The sequence below is a fragment of the Macaca mulatta genome, chromosome 1, assembly GCF_049350105.2.
Source record: "Macaca mulatta isolate MMU2019108-1 chromosome 1, T2T-MMU8v2.0, whole genome shotgun sequence".
Taxonomy (NCBI): domain Eukaryota; kingdom Metazoa; phylum Chordata; class Mammalia; order Primates; family Cercopithecidae; genus Macaca; species Macaca mulatta.
This window is the reverse complement of record NC_133406.1, coordinates 43,744,361-43,758,536: the sequence shown is the minus strand read 5'-3', so window position 1 is coordinate 43,758,536 and position 14,176 is coordinate 43,744,361. Positions and strand designations below refer to the sequence as shown.

The 14,176-nt window shown below is 35.2% G+C and overlaps 1 protein-coding gene across 2 annotated transcripts in view; it reads left to right on the top strand.

Moving 5' to 3' along the window:
- Positions 1–14,176, top strand: part of TPR (translocated promoter region, nuclear basket protein) — a 62,888-nt gene that overhangs the window by 48,022 nt on the left and 690 nt on the right. The window contains exons 41-51 of one of the 2 annotated variants that reach the window (XR_013417135.1): positions 982–1,182; positions 2,042–2,173; positions 2,422–2,512; positions 4,468–4,652; positions 5,798–5,866; positions 5,976–6,070; positions 7,208–8,065; positions 9,538–9,633; positions 9,763–9,919; positions 11,072–11,190; positions 13,958–14,053. Coding sequence is in view for 1 of the 2 variants with exons in the window: in XM_015121836.3 (XP_014977322.1) it covers positions 982–1,182; positions 2,042–2,173; positions 2,422–2,512; positions 4,468–4,652; positions 5,798–5,866; positions 5,976–6,070; positions 7,959–8,065; positions 9,538–9,633; positions 9,763–9,919; positions 11,072–11,190; positions 13,958–14,053 (1,348 nt within the window). In the remaining variant the exon portion in view is untranslated. The remainder of the gene's footprint in view (positions 1–981; positions 1,183–2,041; positions 2,174–2,421; positions 2,513–4,467; positions 4,653–5,797; positions 5,867–5,975; positions 6,071–7,207; positions 8,066–9,537; positions 9,634–9,762; positions 9,920–11,071; positions 11,191–13,957; positions 14,054–14,176) is intronic. The other variant, XM_015121836.3, reaches the window with a different exon arrangement.

Below are 14,176 nucleotides of genomic sequence, written 5' to 3'. Positions count from 1 at the left end.
TCAGTGCATTTCCAAATTAGGTCTAGTTTGGGAAAACCTTCTCTTAAAACATTGCAGACCTATGAGTATTTTTTTTTTTTTTCTGACTTTGGTCTGTAGCTGTATTGTACACTATCCGCACTGGTCATTGAGCAACTGAAAAATGGCTGTCCAGATTGATATAAATATAAAATATACATCAGATTTTTGAAGACTTAGAAATTTTAAAATGTGAAATATCTGGTTAATAATTTTTACATTGATTACATGTGGAAATATTTTGGATATATTGGTTAAGTATATTATTAAAATTGATTTCACCTTTTTTTAAAGTGGCTACTAAAAAATTTAAAATTACATAACATATTTCTGTCTCACAGCACTGATGTACGATATCACACTAGTAGTTTTGAATACATAAATATTTGTTTATATTTTTTTCTCTTTTTCTTCTTGGAGTATTAACCAATAAGATTTATGATAATAAATCTTCTTCTATAGGAAGACATTAAGGAAACTCAAAGGTTCGTCTTCTTTCTTCAAAAATACTTGAAGTACCATTTTTAAAATTAAATGCAGCTGGCTGAGGTAGCTCACACCTATAATCCGAGCACTTTGGGAGGCCAAGGTGGGCAGATCACTTGAAGTCAGGAGTTCGAGACCAGCCTGGCCAACATGGTGAAAACCCGTCTCTACTAAAAATACAAAAAATTAGCCAGACGTGGTGGGGGGTGCCCATAGTCCCAGCTACTCAGGATGCTGAGGCAGGAGAATTGCTTGAACCTAGCGGGGCGGAGGTTTCGGTGAGGTGAGGTTGCACCATTACACTCCAGCCGGGGTGACAAGAGCAAGACTCTGTCTCAAAAAAAATAAATTAAATTAAATGCTGCTAGTCCATAAGTACTCATTATTCTTTACTTTGACCTATAATAATACCTCACATATAGTTTTAGGTATCTTTATAGGGCTCTTAATTTTTTTCTTGCTTTTTTATTTTCAAAGGGAGTTACCCAGGGAGATTATACACCTATGGAAGACAGTGAAGAAACCTCTCAGTCTCTACAAATAGATCTTGGACCACTTCAATCAGATCAGCAAACAACAACTTCATCCCAGGATGGTCAAGGCAAAGGAGATGATGTCATTGTAATTGACAGTGATGATGAAGAAGAGGATGATGATGAAAATGATGGAGAACATGAGGTAAATTTGATTTGAAATCATCTAGTGTTTTTAAACTATTGGATGAAAGTGCTCAGATCCTTGGGATACTAATGCATTGGCTGTAAATTCTGGTTCCCAGTCACCTTAAGTAGATTGTATTGTTTTTTTCTTCTATCTTAATTAGTTCAGAAATCAACATTTTATAATGAAAAGTAGTGTAGAGCCAGCGATGGAAAGCCCATTTTTAAAATTTTGTTTCATTTTGGTTTTTTGATGATTCATGAGTGTTTTAGGATTTGTTCTCAATTAGACCTAATTTTAAGTCTTATTGGTAAGTGACTGTATGGCTTTAAATGTAAGTGCTATGGTTTCTGGAGATAAAAAGAAGAAACAAGAATTATTTTTGTTTCCTCTTGGAGCCCCATAAGTCGTTTTTGTCATTTTTTTATATATAAAGTGTATTTTATGTATATAAAGTCAAATTGTGTATTTTATTTTGGGGTTTAAATCTTATATTGACAGCTTCTCATTTTAGATTAATAAAGCAACATTTTTTTAAAAGCTCCTGATACAGTGTAATTTTATCATTTTCTTCAGCTCCACCTGTTTAAATTTAGAATAAAGTGGACCACTTGACATTTTGCTGAGACCTAAGGTCTATATTATCTTTGAACAATCTCATGCAAACAGAATTCAGAATTGATCATTATTGTACTAATTCCAGTAAGTATCACAGTTGTGATATCTGGTACAGCTATACTAATCCCATACAACTCTCAGGACAATTCCTATCTTCTGATTAATGCGTCACTTAAATTTCTAAGTGTGGTATCTAGATATGCAGAGCATATAGGCCATATTCTAAACTTTTATTTATACCTGGGGAACTTTCTACTAGGATTATGAAGAGGATGAGGAAGACGATGATGATGATGAAGATGACACAGGGATGGGAGACGAGGGTGAAGATAGTAATGAAGGAACTGGTAGTGCCGATGGCAATGATGGTTATGAAGCTGATGATGCTGAGGTAACTGGCTAGAATTTTGACCGTTCATAGTTCTTTCTGAGAACTTTCTTGAATTTGATGTTTTCCAAGGATATAGAAAGGCTTATGAAATTCACTAAAACCTTTGGGGGTTTTGTTCATTTGTTTTGTTTTTTGTTGTTGTTGTTAGTTATTTGTTTTGTTGTGGTTTGGTTTGGTTAATTATTCTGTCTGGTTTTTTTAACGTACCTATTTTATTTGCGCATTATGTTATCACGTTTTGTTTTTAGGGTGGTGATGGGACTGATCCAGGTACAGAAACAGAAGAAAGTATGGGTGGAGGTGAAGGTAATCAGAGAGCTGCTGATTCGCAAAACATTGGTGAGATTTTTATTAGTCTTTTTTGAATTGAATATCTCTGGTATTTTCTAAACTAGAATTGCACTTAATTATAATATATAAATTTATTTAGCGAATTGGTAAGAAAGAGATTGGCCCCTGCTCTAGCTTTGTGACTGTTATGCTGTCATAAAAAGTCTACTATATTTATGACTGTTAGGTGCTGTCATTATACTTTTTCTGCCTCATTGGACTGCTATAAGATGCAAACATTTTGTAACCCTTACAGTATTGTAGATGCTGTATGCTGCCATTAAGAGGAAAACTTTAATTAGGGACTACTTGTAACAGCAATTCACAACCAGAGGAGGTCAGTCTAATCAAGCTGCATGCTTCAACATTTGGGACTATTGGAACGTTGCAGTATGTTCTGGTTTTCCAATGAATAAAAGATTTTTGGATCAATGTAGCACATATTTTGTTAAATCTTGGAAAGGATAAATCCTAGAGGTCCACTGAAAAGTTGTGGGCATTAAAATAGTATGGAAGTTGTAGAAAATAATTTTATTTTGAAATGTGTTTTAAAGAATTAGTGATTATCTGGATAATAGATAACTAACAACTGATATGAAGCCAAAATCGTTAGTGTTGACATAGTAAATAAAACCTTAGCTGTTTAGACTAATGGGAAAATATTGTATCTGGGTTTCTGTAGAGGCCTGGGTATTTAAAAGGGCAAGGTGTATTCTCATTTTAACTAAAGCAAGAACAGACAAAAATTTAAACTTTTAAATTTTTTAAGAGAAAAAATACATTAATGAATATTAAGCCATATAATAAGTAATACTATTCTTACTTTTAAAGAGAGATGAGAAATTGATATACTTTGAACAACAATTTACATTTTATAAACAATTCGTAGATTAAGAAACATTTTTTGTGAATCACATAGTTGAAATATAGAGGGAACAATTTTTGCTCTTCTAGGCCTGCCTGCCTGCCTTGCCTCCCTCCCTCCCTCCTTCCTTCCTTGCTTCCTTCCTTCCTTCCTTACTTTTCCTATTTTTTTTATTTTTATTTTTGCAGCCAAGCAAAAATAGGCCTAGTGGCCCAAATAAAATTAATGGATGGATTTGAGTACATTTCAAGCAACTACACTTGTATTGAATTGTTTAATTCTTATAGTAAACTTAATAAGGTTTAGGTACCAATGAAAAAGCTGAATCGCAGAAGTAAGGTCACTTGAGGTGTCACATAGCTTACTAAGTAGCTAAGTAGCTTAAGTATTAGATATTAGAGCAAGGATCTGAATCTAGACCTCAGACTTTTAAACTATGAAATTCTGTGGCATCCTGTTCAACTTTTCATAGTAGAAGATGGCTTCTTTTGTTGCTACAGTGTATGTAGAAGAATACCCAGACATTTGAGAGACATTTGTGAAAATTCAAAATTCGGGGAAACCAAAAGATAAAAATGTATTTGTAAGGCTTTTCCTCTGTCTTTATCCTATTTGATTGTTATACTGATTCTCTAGTAGTCTAATCTTTAGGCAACTTGCCTACTTTATTAAAAATTATGTAACCCAAATTTATTAAATGTTAATTTTAGTTTTATTTTATTAAATGTTTACTTTAATTTTAATTTATTAGATGTTTATCATGTGTTGAACTAAGGGCTTTATGTTCATTATCTGAACTCTTTAGAAAAACCATTTTAGAAAGACCATACCTGGAGGTTACATTTGCTCTATTAACCAACCAAAAAATAGACTCAAAGAGGTTAAGGGACATGCCCAAAGCCACACAGCTAATAAGTACAGATCCCATTATCTCTGCGTATAAAAGCCCACATTTGTTTCCATCACATCTCACTACTTTACTTCTGAAAATATTAGAGCGGTGAACATTCCTGTTGGCAAGATTTATACTTCTAGGGATAGTCCAAGTTTTTTTGTCGTAAATTTAGCAGTTCAAAAGTAAATTTCTCTTTTCCTGTAGGTGAAGGAAATACAAGTGCTGCAGAGTCTTCCTTTTCTCAGGAAGTTTCTAGAGAACAACAGCCATCATCAGCATCTGAAAGACAGGCCCCTCGAGCACCTCAGTCACCTAGACGCCCACCACATCCACTTCCCCCAAGACTGACCATTCATGCTCCACCTCAGGAGTTGGGACCACCAGTTCAGGTATTAAAAGTACTGGTCATTAGGAAAAATGAACTTGAAAAAAATCTTGGCTTTTCTCCCTTTCCATTATGTATTTCTCTGTCTGTCTCTCTCTCTCTCTCTCTCTCTCTCTCTCTCTCTCTCTCTCTCTCTCGATTTTTTAAATTAGCAATCCCATGAACTTTTGGGTATTTTGGCACATTTTTATAAAATTCTTTGAACTGAAACTAATCTCTGAGGGATGTTTAGAAAGGCAAGCATTACTAAAAGTTGTGCATACGTTGAAATGGTTATAGTTATAGCAAATAAAATTCTGTTTGTTATTTCTCAAGTGAGAAAAGAAAGATTTTCTTGGGTTTTAATTAAAGTACATTTCAGCAGCTCACCATTGTCTGATTTGAAGGTTTCTTTCTGTACAGTGCACGTATTTATAAAAGAGAAAGGAATTTCTGTCGTACTTAAGAATATTTTTTCTCATTTGTTGATAATCACATATTTTAACTTTTAAATTTAATGAAGGTATGTATGACCCCTTATATTTAGCATATAGTAGGGTCGGTCATCTCTTAATCAGAAGCACTTGCAAAAAGAGTAGGAAAAGCACAAAGGTTCTGTTAATTTAGCTTAAATTTTACCCTATAAAATAGTATGTGTAAACACTGTCAAATATAGATTCTACTAAAATATCACTAGTGAAAATAACTTCATGATGGGAGAATATCAAGTCTTAAAGGATCATGTATGGAGGCTGCAAAAATCTATACAATCTATCCATTTAGAATTGTCTTAACTGGAAAACAGTTTAAAAGGCAATACTGCTGTTTGAACTCCAAAAGAATACTTGCTAACACTTCCAGCTAAGGAAATAGGAATTAAATTTGTTTACATGCAAGATGGTATTAGATCTGTTTTTATTTAAGTATTGGCTAATAATTGATCTGTTGGTTAATAGAATGATTTGTATTGGTTAATATTAGAGACTATAGTTAAAAATTTGTCATTGACTAAAAGTGATTTCTTGGCAGGTTTTCCTGGGAAAATGTCCTAATTACCTATCTGCTAACTATTTTGTTGGCAGCATAATAAGCTGTATCTGTTGATATTTGGTGTTTGTTTCATTGCCTCATTTCTTAAAGCAAATGTAATTCCTTTTTCTTGACATGCAGAGAATTCAGATGACCCGAAGGCAGTCTGTAGGACGTGGGCTTCAGTTGACTCCAGGAATAGGTGGCATGGTAAGTACTTACCCATTATGTAAAAGTAATTCATTTCTTCAGCAGATATTTGTATAGTCCATATGTGTGGTGTTTTGCCTGTTAACTCTGTTTTCTATCTTTGTTTTAGCAACAGCATTTTTTTGATGATGAAGACAGAACAGTTCCAAGTACTCCAACTCTTGTGGTGCCACATCGTACTGATGGATTTGCTGAAGCAATTCAGTAAGTTAATGAAAGGGAAACATTTTGTAACTAATCAAACTTTTAGTCTTTCTCTGTTAGTTTGTTTATCATTTGGTTAACTCATTATTTGTTGAGTCCCTCTCTATTATGTACTAATAAGTACTTGTGGTAGGTCAGTTGAGGATGTATTGTTGGGGAAAATTATACAGAGGTCAATGACATACAGTTACTTCTACCAAGAATTTAAAGTAAAAGACAATATAAGAATGTTTAAGAACATGGCCTCTAGAGTCAGAATGCCTGTGTTTGAAACCTAACTCTACTGTTAACTAGTAGTAGCAAGTTCCTTAGGTTCTCTGTTCGTGAGCACCTTCATTTTAAAAATGGGAATAACAATAGAATAATTTCTATTGCATAAGTTAAAAGAATTAGGTGAATCAGTTAATTTGTGTTAACATGTTTAGGATATTACCTGACTCATGATAAATTGCTTTATAGTTGTTAAGTGTTAGTAATTACAATGATCATAATTTATAGTATTCTTGTGGAAGCTAAGCAAATGAGCAACTAACTAATGTAAACAATGTAGAAGGATAATAGAGAAATAAGCAGTAGGCTTTGTTAATACAAATGAAGTAGTAATTTATTTCAACAACTAAGGAGAAAGAATATGAGATGATTTAATGGGGATGATATTGAATTCAGTCTTGGGAAAGAATACTTAGCATTTACTGAGCATTTTCATGCGTTAGTTTATTTAATCCTCATACCTTATGAGGGTAGACATTATTAATGTTGTCATCTTATAGTATACTGAAACACAGACATGTTAACAAATTTGCCAGAGGTCAGACAGCAACAAAGTAGCAGTTTTTAGTTTCAAACCAATTAGTCTGGCTGTAGGACCTGTGTTAAGTGTTGTGCTATACCACTCCTCTTAAAGGGTTGAAAGGTTCTCCATATGAAAGTATACACATTTATTTATGGCTGAGGTATTAGTTGCATAACAGGATATATTCGAAGATCAGAACTTACAAATTTCTACAAACTTGGGGAAAGGTTGATTGTTCTATAGATGTGGTAACATGTGGCAGTTAGAACCAGTTTTAAACTTGCTCAGTTAGCCGCAATTTACCTTGGCTAACACATTTTTACAAGCCAACCAATCAATTTCAGCTCCCTCCTTCTGAAAGTCAGCACTCAGGAAGAGACTCACTCCAATAAACATGAAGAATTCTGAGTACCAGCAATCAACAGCATCTTCACTCAAACAAATGTCACTACTCCTACGCCTCTAGAAGTCACCACTTCCTGAACTCCATGTTTCCTAAAGACATTAATAGCTCACTAGCTAAAGAAAGATAGGCAGAGTTAAATAATGCTAAGTTTTATGTCCTGAATTATAGACAGAAAAATAAATGATAGTGGTATTAGGATAAGGAAAAAAGCAAGTTTTTAGCTATCTAATATTAGAATTTTCCTAAACCTTGGGAGCTAGCTAGTAAACTCTTAATAAGCTAGATAGGTGACTTGATTTTTCTATGACTAAGTGAAAACTAAGATAAAACTTTGTCTCATGACTTCATTCTAACACTTATGTTTCATGTTGAGTTTGTGTTGCTTTCAATATATCTATGTGAGGATATCTGAGACATTCAAGAAGTGTGAGGCATAGTTCAGGAGAGCTGAAAATTATTTACATGTAAGTCACAGGTTATTCATATTATTGCTAAATTCATTGACACCTGATAGTATAAAAGGATTTTTATAAGTAAGAAACCCTTTAAAATAAATAGACTTTATTTTCGATCTGTTTCCTTCCCAGTTTGTTGGTGTTCATACTTCCTTCTTCCTATATTATTTTCACCATTGTGCTTTAAATAGGTTAACTTTAAATTTCATCTTAAATTAGTTTTTGTCCATTTAGTTCACCACAGGTTGCTGGTGTCCCTAGATTCCGGTTTGGGCCACCTGAAGATATGCCACAAACAAGTTCTAGTCACTCTGATCTTGGCCAGCTTGCTTCTCAAGGAGGTAAATAGTTAAACCTTTAGATCTCCTGGATTTGTATGTATTTGGTAATAAACTATTGTGATGTGATTTAAGGGGGATAAAAGAGCGAATATAAATATTTTTTAAATTGATATTGTTTGCTAATTTACTTTTTTAAATGCTGTAATATACTTATTAAGCACTGCCTTACATCTTACCTTTCTGACAAAGTTCTAATTTCTTTGAGCATAAGGATTAGCTTTTACATTAGTATTTCTTCTGGCTCCTGGTGTAATGTCATACATGTAGTTTAAGTATTCAGGAATATGTGTTGAACGAATAAATATGGGTACTACTAGCCATTTTAAAGTTGTTGGAAGGAATGCGGCATGTTTTCTGTTTACAGTTTGACGCTTGTAACATTCCTAATTAAATGTCTAAGGCTAGTTATATTTTTTGTATTAACATTACTTGGAAAAACAAAAAATAAAAGATCAAAATATGTGGAATAAAATGGTCACCACATTAAGTAGTAGAATTAGTTTTCCACATGTGAATTATGCAGTTTGTGGAATTGATTACCTTTTAATCCTCAGTTGGAATCCATATGACCCTCTTTATTTCTGGGAAGCTGTCTGGCACTTGGTAAATGAATAGAGAATGCATACTACTGTTATAATAAGCTCAATCTTTAGCCCTCATAAAAGTCATACAATGTAACATCTGCTTGTTTAGGATATTAGTTCTAACACTGAAGGCCTCTTACATGAAATTGTAAGTTGACTTTATAAATTTAAAATGTTATTTGATTTTGTGACTGTATGTTAATACAATTTCCTAGACTTGGGCATCAGATCTAGGCTTAAATTGGAATGCCAACACTTACTAAACTTTGTAACCTTGGTAATTACTTTTGTTAATTACAAAGTAACATCCGTAGTTGTATACTCAATAAAATTAGCTTGGATGAAAGTCTTAACAGCATTTTAGCTAATGTTTTAAGGGCACTTTAGTGTTAGAAAGTTTAAAGGATGTCTTTAAATTGTATTTAAAATTTTGAGGCCAGGTGCAGTGGCTCACACTTGTAATCCCAGAACTTTGGGAGGCCAAGGCAGGAGGATCACTTGAGGTCAGGAGTTCAGGTGCAGCCTTGACAACATAACAAGACTAACCCCTGTCTCTACAAAAATGAAAAATAATTAACTGGGCCTGTGTTGGTAGCCCTAGCTCCTTGGGAGGCTGAGGTGAGAGGATCACTTGAGCCCAGGAGTTTCAGGCTACAGTGAGCTATGGTGGTGTCGCTGCACTCTAACTTGAGTGACAGAATGAGACCCTGTCTCTAAAATAAAATAAAAAATAAAAGTTTGAGAGATGGATTTTGCTTGATGGAATAATTAAATTGTGGTCTTTAGTAAAGTTGTGTATCTCCAATAATTAATATTTTTCTTTCAGATCCCTAGCTTGTTGACAATTTTATGTTTTTTTCAGTCATTAATATTCAGAATTGTCTTTAGGTTTAGGAATGTACGAAACACCCCTGTTCCTAGCTCATGAAGAGGAGTCAGGTGGCCGAAGTGTTCCCACTACTCCACTACAAGTAGCAGCCCCAGGTAGGGATCAAAGGCAGATAATAGGTTCTGTTTTATTGGTAAAATGAAAACCTATGAAATATATTCTGGCTAAAAATTTGATAAACGACAAAGTTTAAAAGTTCTTTTACTTGTCTTTTCTTTTTAAAGTGACTGTATTTACTGAGAGCACCACCTCTGATGCTTCGGAACATGCCTCTCAATCTGTTCCAATGGTGACTACATCCACTGGCACTTTATCTACAACAAATGAAACAGCAACAGGTGATGATGGAGATGAAGTATTTGTGGAGGCAGAATCTGAAGGGTAAAAGTTTATTTTGTTGTTTTTGCTTGCTTTAGTCTTAGCAGACTTTTACATTTGTTTTCCTTTAGCCAAGAAACAATCAGCTAAGCCGTTTTCTTTTTCTTTTTTTTTTTGAGATGGAGTCTCGCTCTGTCACCCAGGCTGGAGTGCAGTGGCGTGATCTCGGCTCACTGCAGCCTCCACCTCCCAGGTTCAAGCAGTTCTCTGCCTCAGCCTCCCAAGTAGCTGGGATTACAGGCGCCTGACACCACACCTGGCTAATTTTTGTAGTCATTTTATACTGAAGTTTTCAAATGACTTAAACTGGAGCAGATTCATGTTATTCTTGTACTGTCTCCCTCATTTGTGTCTTGAATGGAAGAGAGAAAGATGGATGTAGCCACTGAGCTAGGAATTTTACATACCCATAGCCTATCTCATCTGGGCTAGAGCCCATGGTTTAGTTACTGGCATACTATTTAATAGTGTGACTATTGTGAACTTTTTAGTACTGTGCTTTCCTAAAATGTTGTTTTGAGATTTATCAAAATCTGGACCATATATTTCTTATGAGTGTCAAGAATGTGAACATCCTTGTCAAAAGGAAAAAGGAAACAGAAGAAGAGGAAAATCATAAACTAAAATTGGAACATGTCATAGTGAGAAAAGGAGTGAGGAAAAAACAACTTGAACTCTCTTCCCCCCGTTCCTTTGAAAAATATATATGGTTAGCAAATCAGTCTGTAATTTTTTGTTTAAGGGAGCTCTGGATTATTTAAGTGATAAAATTGATTTAAAAGAGTGGATATGGCCGGGCGCGGTGGCTCACGCCTGTAATCCCAGCACTTTGGGAGGCCGAGGCGGGCGGATCACAAGGTCAGGAGATCGAGACCACGGTGAAACCCCGTCTCTACTAAAAATACAAAAAAAAAATTAGCCGGGCGCGGTTGTGGGCGCCTGTAGTCCCAGCTACTCCGGAGGCTGAGGCAGGAGAATGGCGTGAACCCGGGAGGCGGAGCTTGCAGTGAGCCGAGATCGCGCCACTGCACTCCAGCCTGGGCGACAGAGCGAGACTCCGTCTCAAAAAAAAAAAAAAAAAAAAAGAGTGGATATAATTTAGGATAGACTGTAGGATCAGTTTTGTATTTTTTAATTAATTTTTCTTTTCCTTAGTATTAGTTCAGAAGCAGGCCTAGAAATTGATAGCCAGCAGGAAGAAGAGCCTGTTCAAGCATCTGATGAGTCAGATCTCCCCTCCACCAGCCAGGATCCTCCTTCTAGCTCATCTGTAGGTGAGTCCCTGCCCTTGACCGCAATACAGCTTTTATACATCAAACTTGTTTGTGAAAACACTGCTTTATTAGTAACAAATTAATAATCATTTTTTCCTTTATTTTAAAATGCTTTATTTAAAAGAGAAATTTTATTATTAAAGGGAACTTGATTTATATTGAAATCATTATTCTAAGAATATTCTGGCATCGATAATAAGAAATATGGACATGGTGGATCTATCCCAAAAGAATAGCTCACTCATGTTTCATCTAGACTAATGATTGTCAACGTGTTTTGTAGAGCTCTTGGGTCTTTTAGAGGTGCTACAGGGGTTGTAGTGGATGGGTATACTGGGAGGGAGGCTAAGGAGTGCTAGGGCACTCCAGGCCTCTTGACTCTGAACCACAACAGCTCCATTTTTATTTGTTCTACATATTGGGGTTCTACATGAGATTTGATGTGGAGAGTTAAAGGGTAAGAGCTCTGTTGCTTAAAAAAAATTATTTGAAATTTACTGATGTAAACAGTTTCAGAGTTTGGCTTTTCAAATTTTTGAAGTTAATTTTGAAAAAAGGATATGTATTCCTGTAATAGAAGTTATTTTTTAGAATAACAGTTAGCATTTACTGAACACTTAACTGTGTATCATGCAGTATTCTGAGCCCTTTACTTATATTTACTTATTTGATTCTCACAACTCAACGTGGTAGATATTCATCCACATTTTATAGATGTGGAAGCTGAGGCACAGAAAGGGTGAATAACCTCTTCAAAGTCAAATAGCTAATAAGTAATGGACAAGCAACGATTACACTGAAGAAGTCTGGCTCCAGAGACTCCACTCTTAAACAATACAGTGTACTAGCTCATCTATCTCACATTTTTAGACAGAGAATTACCTTTATTATTAAGGATATACAGTACTTGGTCATTCAGTCTGATTATTTTAATTTTTAATTGCTTACAGTGGTAATTCTTAAACTCTGCCATGGAACCTTCAGATTTTAGGGCAGACCTGCTCAGTTATTTATTACTTTTTTAAATCACAGAACTTTGCTATCCCAAGATCTCTTCCCCTGCTTCTCAGCTGCTTTGATGTGACACATCAACCTATTGGCTAACATCCCTTATATCTACCGTTTCATATCTGGTAACTTTACATTTCTATACGTTATGCAATATGGATACTCATAACTAATCTTGCAATCAGGATTTAAAATAATGTATGTAAAATACAGAACCATTTCATACACAGTAAAGCTCAAAAAATTTATAACTATCATATTCATGATTACTGAGGTTTTGTGCCCCCAGTTATATTTTGATGTCCCATAAAAATTGGCTTTCCTCAACACAATTGGCACTTGTTATATCTTATCAGAGCTTGTATGAGAAAAAATGGTGGTTGTTCCCTTTAAAGTATAATATGAAATTACGATGTCTTTAAATTTATTTGATAATGTAAAACTGGACCTCCCCCATCTGAGTATTTGGTCAACAATACTCATGCTACATTGTCAACAAATATTTGACAATGCAGCAGGCAGTCTCATAGGAAGCATCATAGGAAGCATCACTAAGAGAAGGCGACATTTAAGTGAAGATCTGAAAGAAGAAAGGGATCAAAGCTGTGCAGTTACTTAATGAAGAGCATACTAGATCAAAGAAAATATTAATAGATGCCAAGTCCATAAGGCAGCAGTGTGTCTGCTTGTGTTCAGGGTCAACAAGGAGGCCACTGTGGCTGAAGCACAGTGAGTGAGAACAGAGACTAGCAGGAGATATGTTAGAGGCGGGAGAAGATAGAGTAGATCATTGTAATTGCCTTGGCTGTCATGGATACTGGAAGCTACTGGAGGGCTTCACACAGAATAATGACACGACATGATCTCATCAGTTTGGCTGCTGTGTACTGAAGAGATTGAAAATGAATAATGGACAGAAACAAGGAGAAACTTTGGAGGCTACTGCAGTAATTCAGGAAAAGATAGTGATGGCTTAGGTGAGATGGTAGAGTTAGGGTTGTGAGAAGTTGTCAGATTTGGGACATATATTTAAATTTGACCATTCAGGATTTGCTAATGATTGCATTTGGGGTGTCTGACAAAGAAGAATCAGATATAATTTGTGTTCTATTGTAGGCGGTTTGCTGAGGGACTTGATATTTTGTTTTCTGTTGTATTTCTTAGCACCTGGTACTATGTTTGATACATGGGTAGTCAACAAGTAAATATTTATTAATATAAGTGAATAAATGAAAAAAGTCAAGCACTTCTGGGTTTTTTTGTTGTTGTTGTTGTTTTTGAGACAGGGCCTCGGTCTGCCTGGTTTTTTGGGGGTTTTTTTGAGGCAGGATCTCACCTGTCTCCCAGGCTGGAGTACAGTTAGCTTGATCATGGCTCACTGCAGCCTCAGCCTCACCCGGGCTCAAGTGATCCTCTAGCCTCAGCCTCCTGAGTAACTGGGACTGTAGGCATGTTCCACCATGCCCAGCAAATTGTTTTATAATTTTGTAGAAACAGGGTCTCGCTGTGTTGCCCAGGCTGGTCTCAAACTCCTGAGCTCGTGATCCTCCCACCTTAGCCTCCCAAAGTACTGCTTTTTTTGTTGTTCAACCATTTACCCTTTTTTGGTTTGTTAAATGTTCCTCATTGTTTGAAAAAAAGAATTGAAAACAAATGGACAATCTGCATCTTATTCATTCTTTTAGTAATCAGTTTGTATCATTATAAATGCTTTCTCATTTTTTCACTTGCTTTTGTTTTATCTTAATGTTTTTTGTAGATACAAGTAGTAGTCAACCAAAGCCTTTCAGACGAGTAAGACTTCAGACAACATTGAGACAAGGTGTCCGTGGTCGTCAGTTTAACAGACAGAGAGGTGAATTTCTGACATAACTGGATTACATGATAGAACGTGGAATAGTAATAAATGGAACAAGTTTTCTAATCCTTAAGCCTCCAATTTATTTTTTTTAATGTTCCAAAGTTTTATTAAATAATT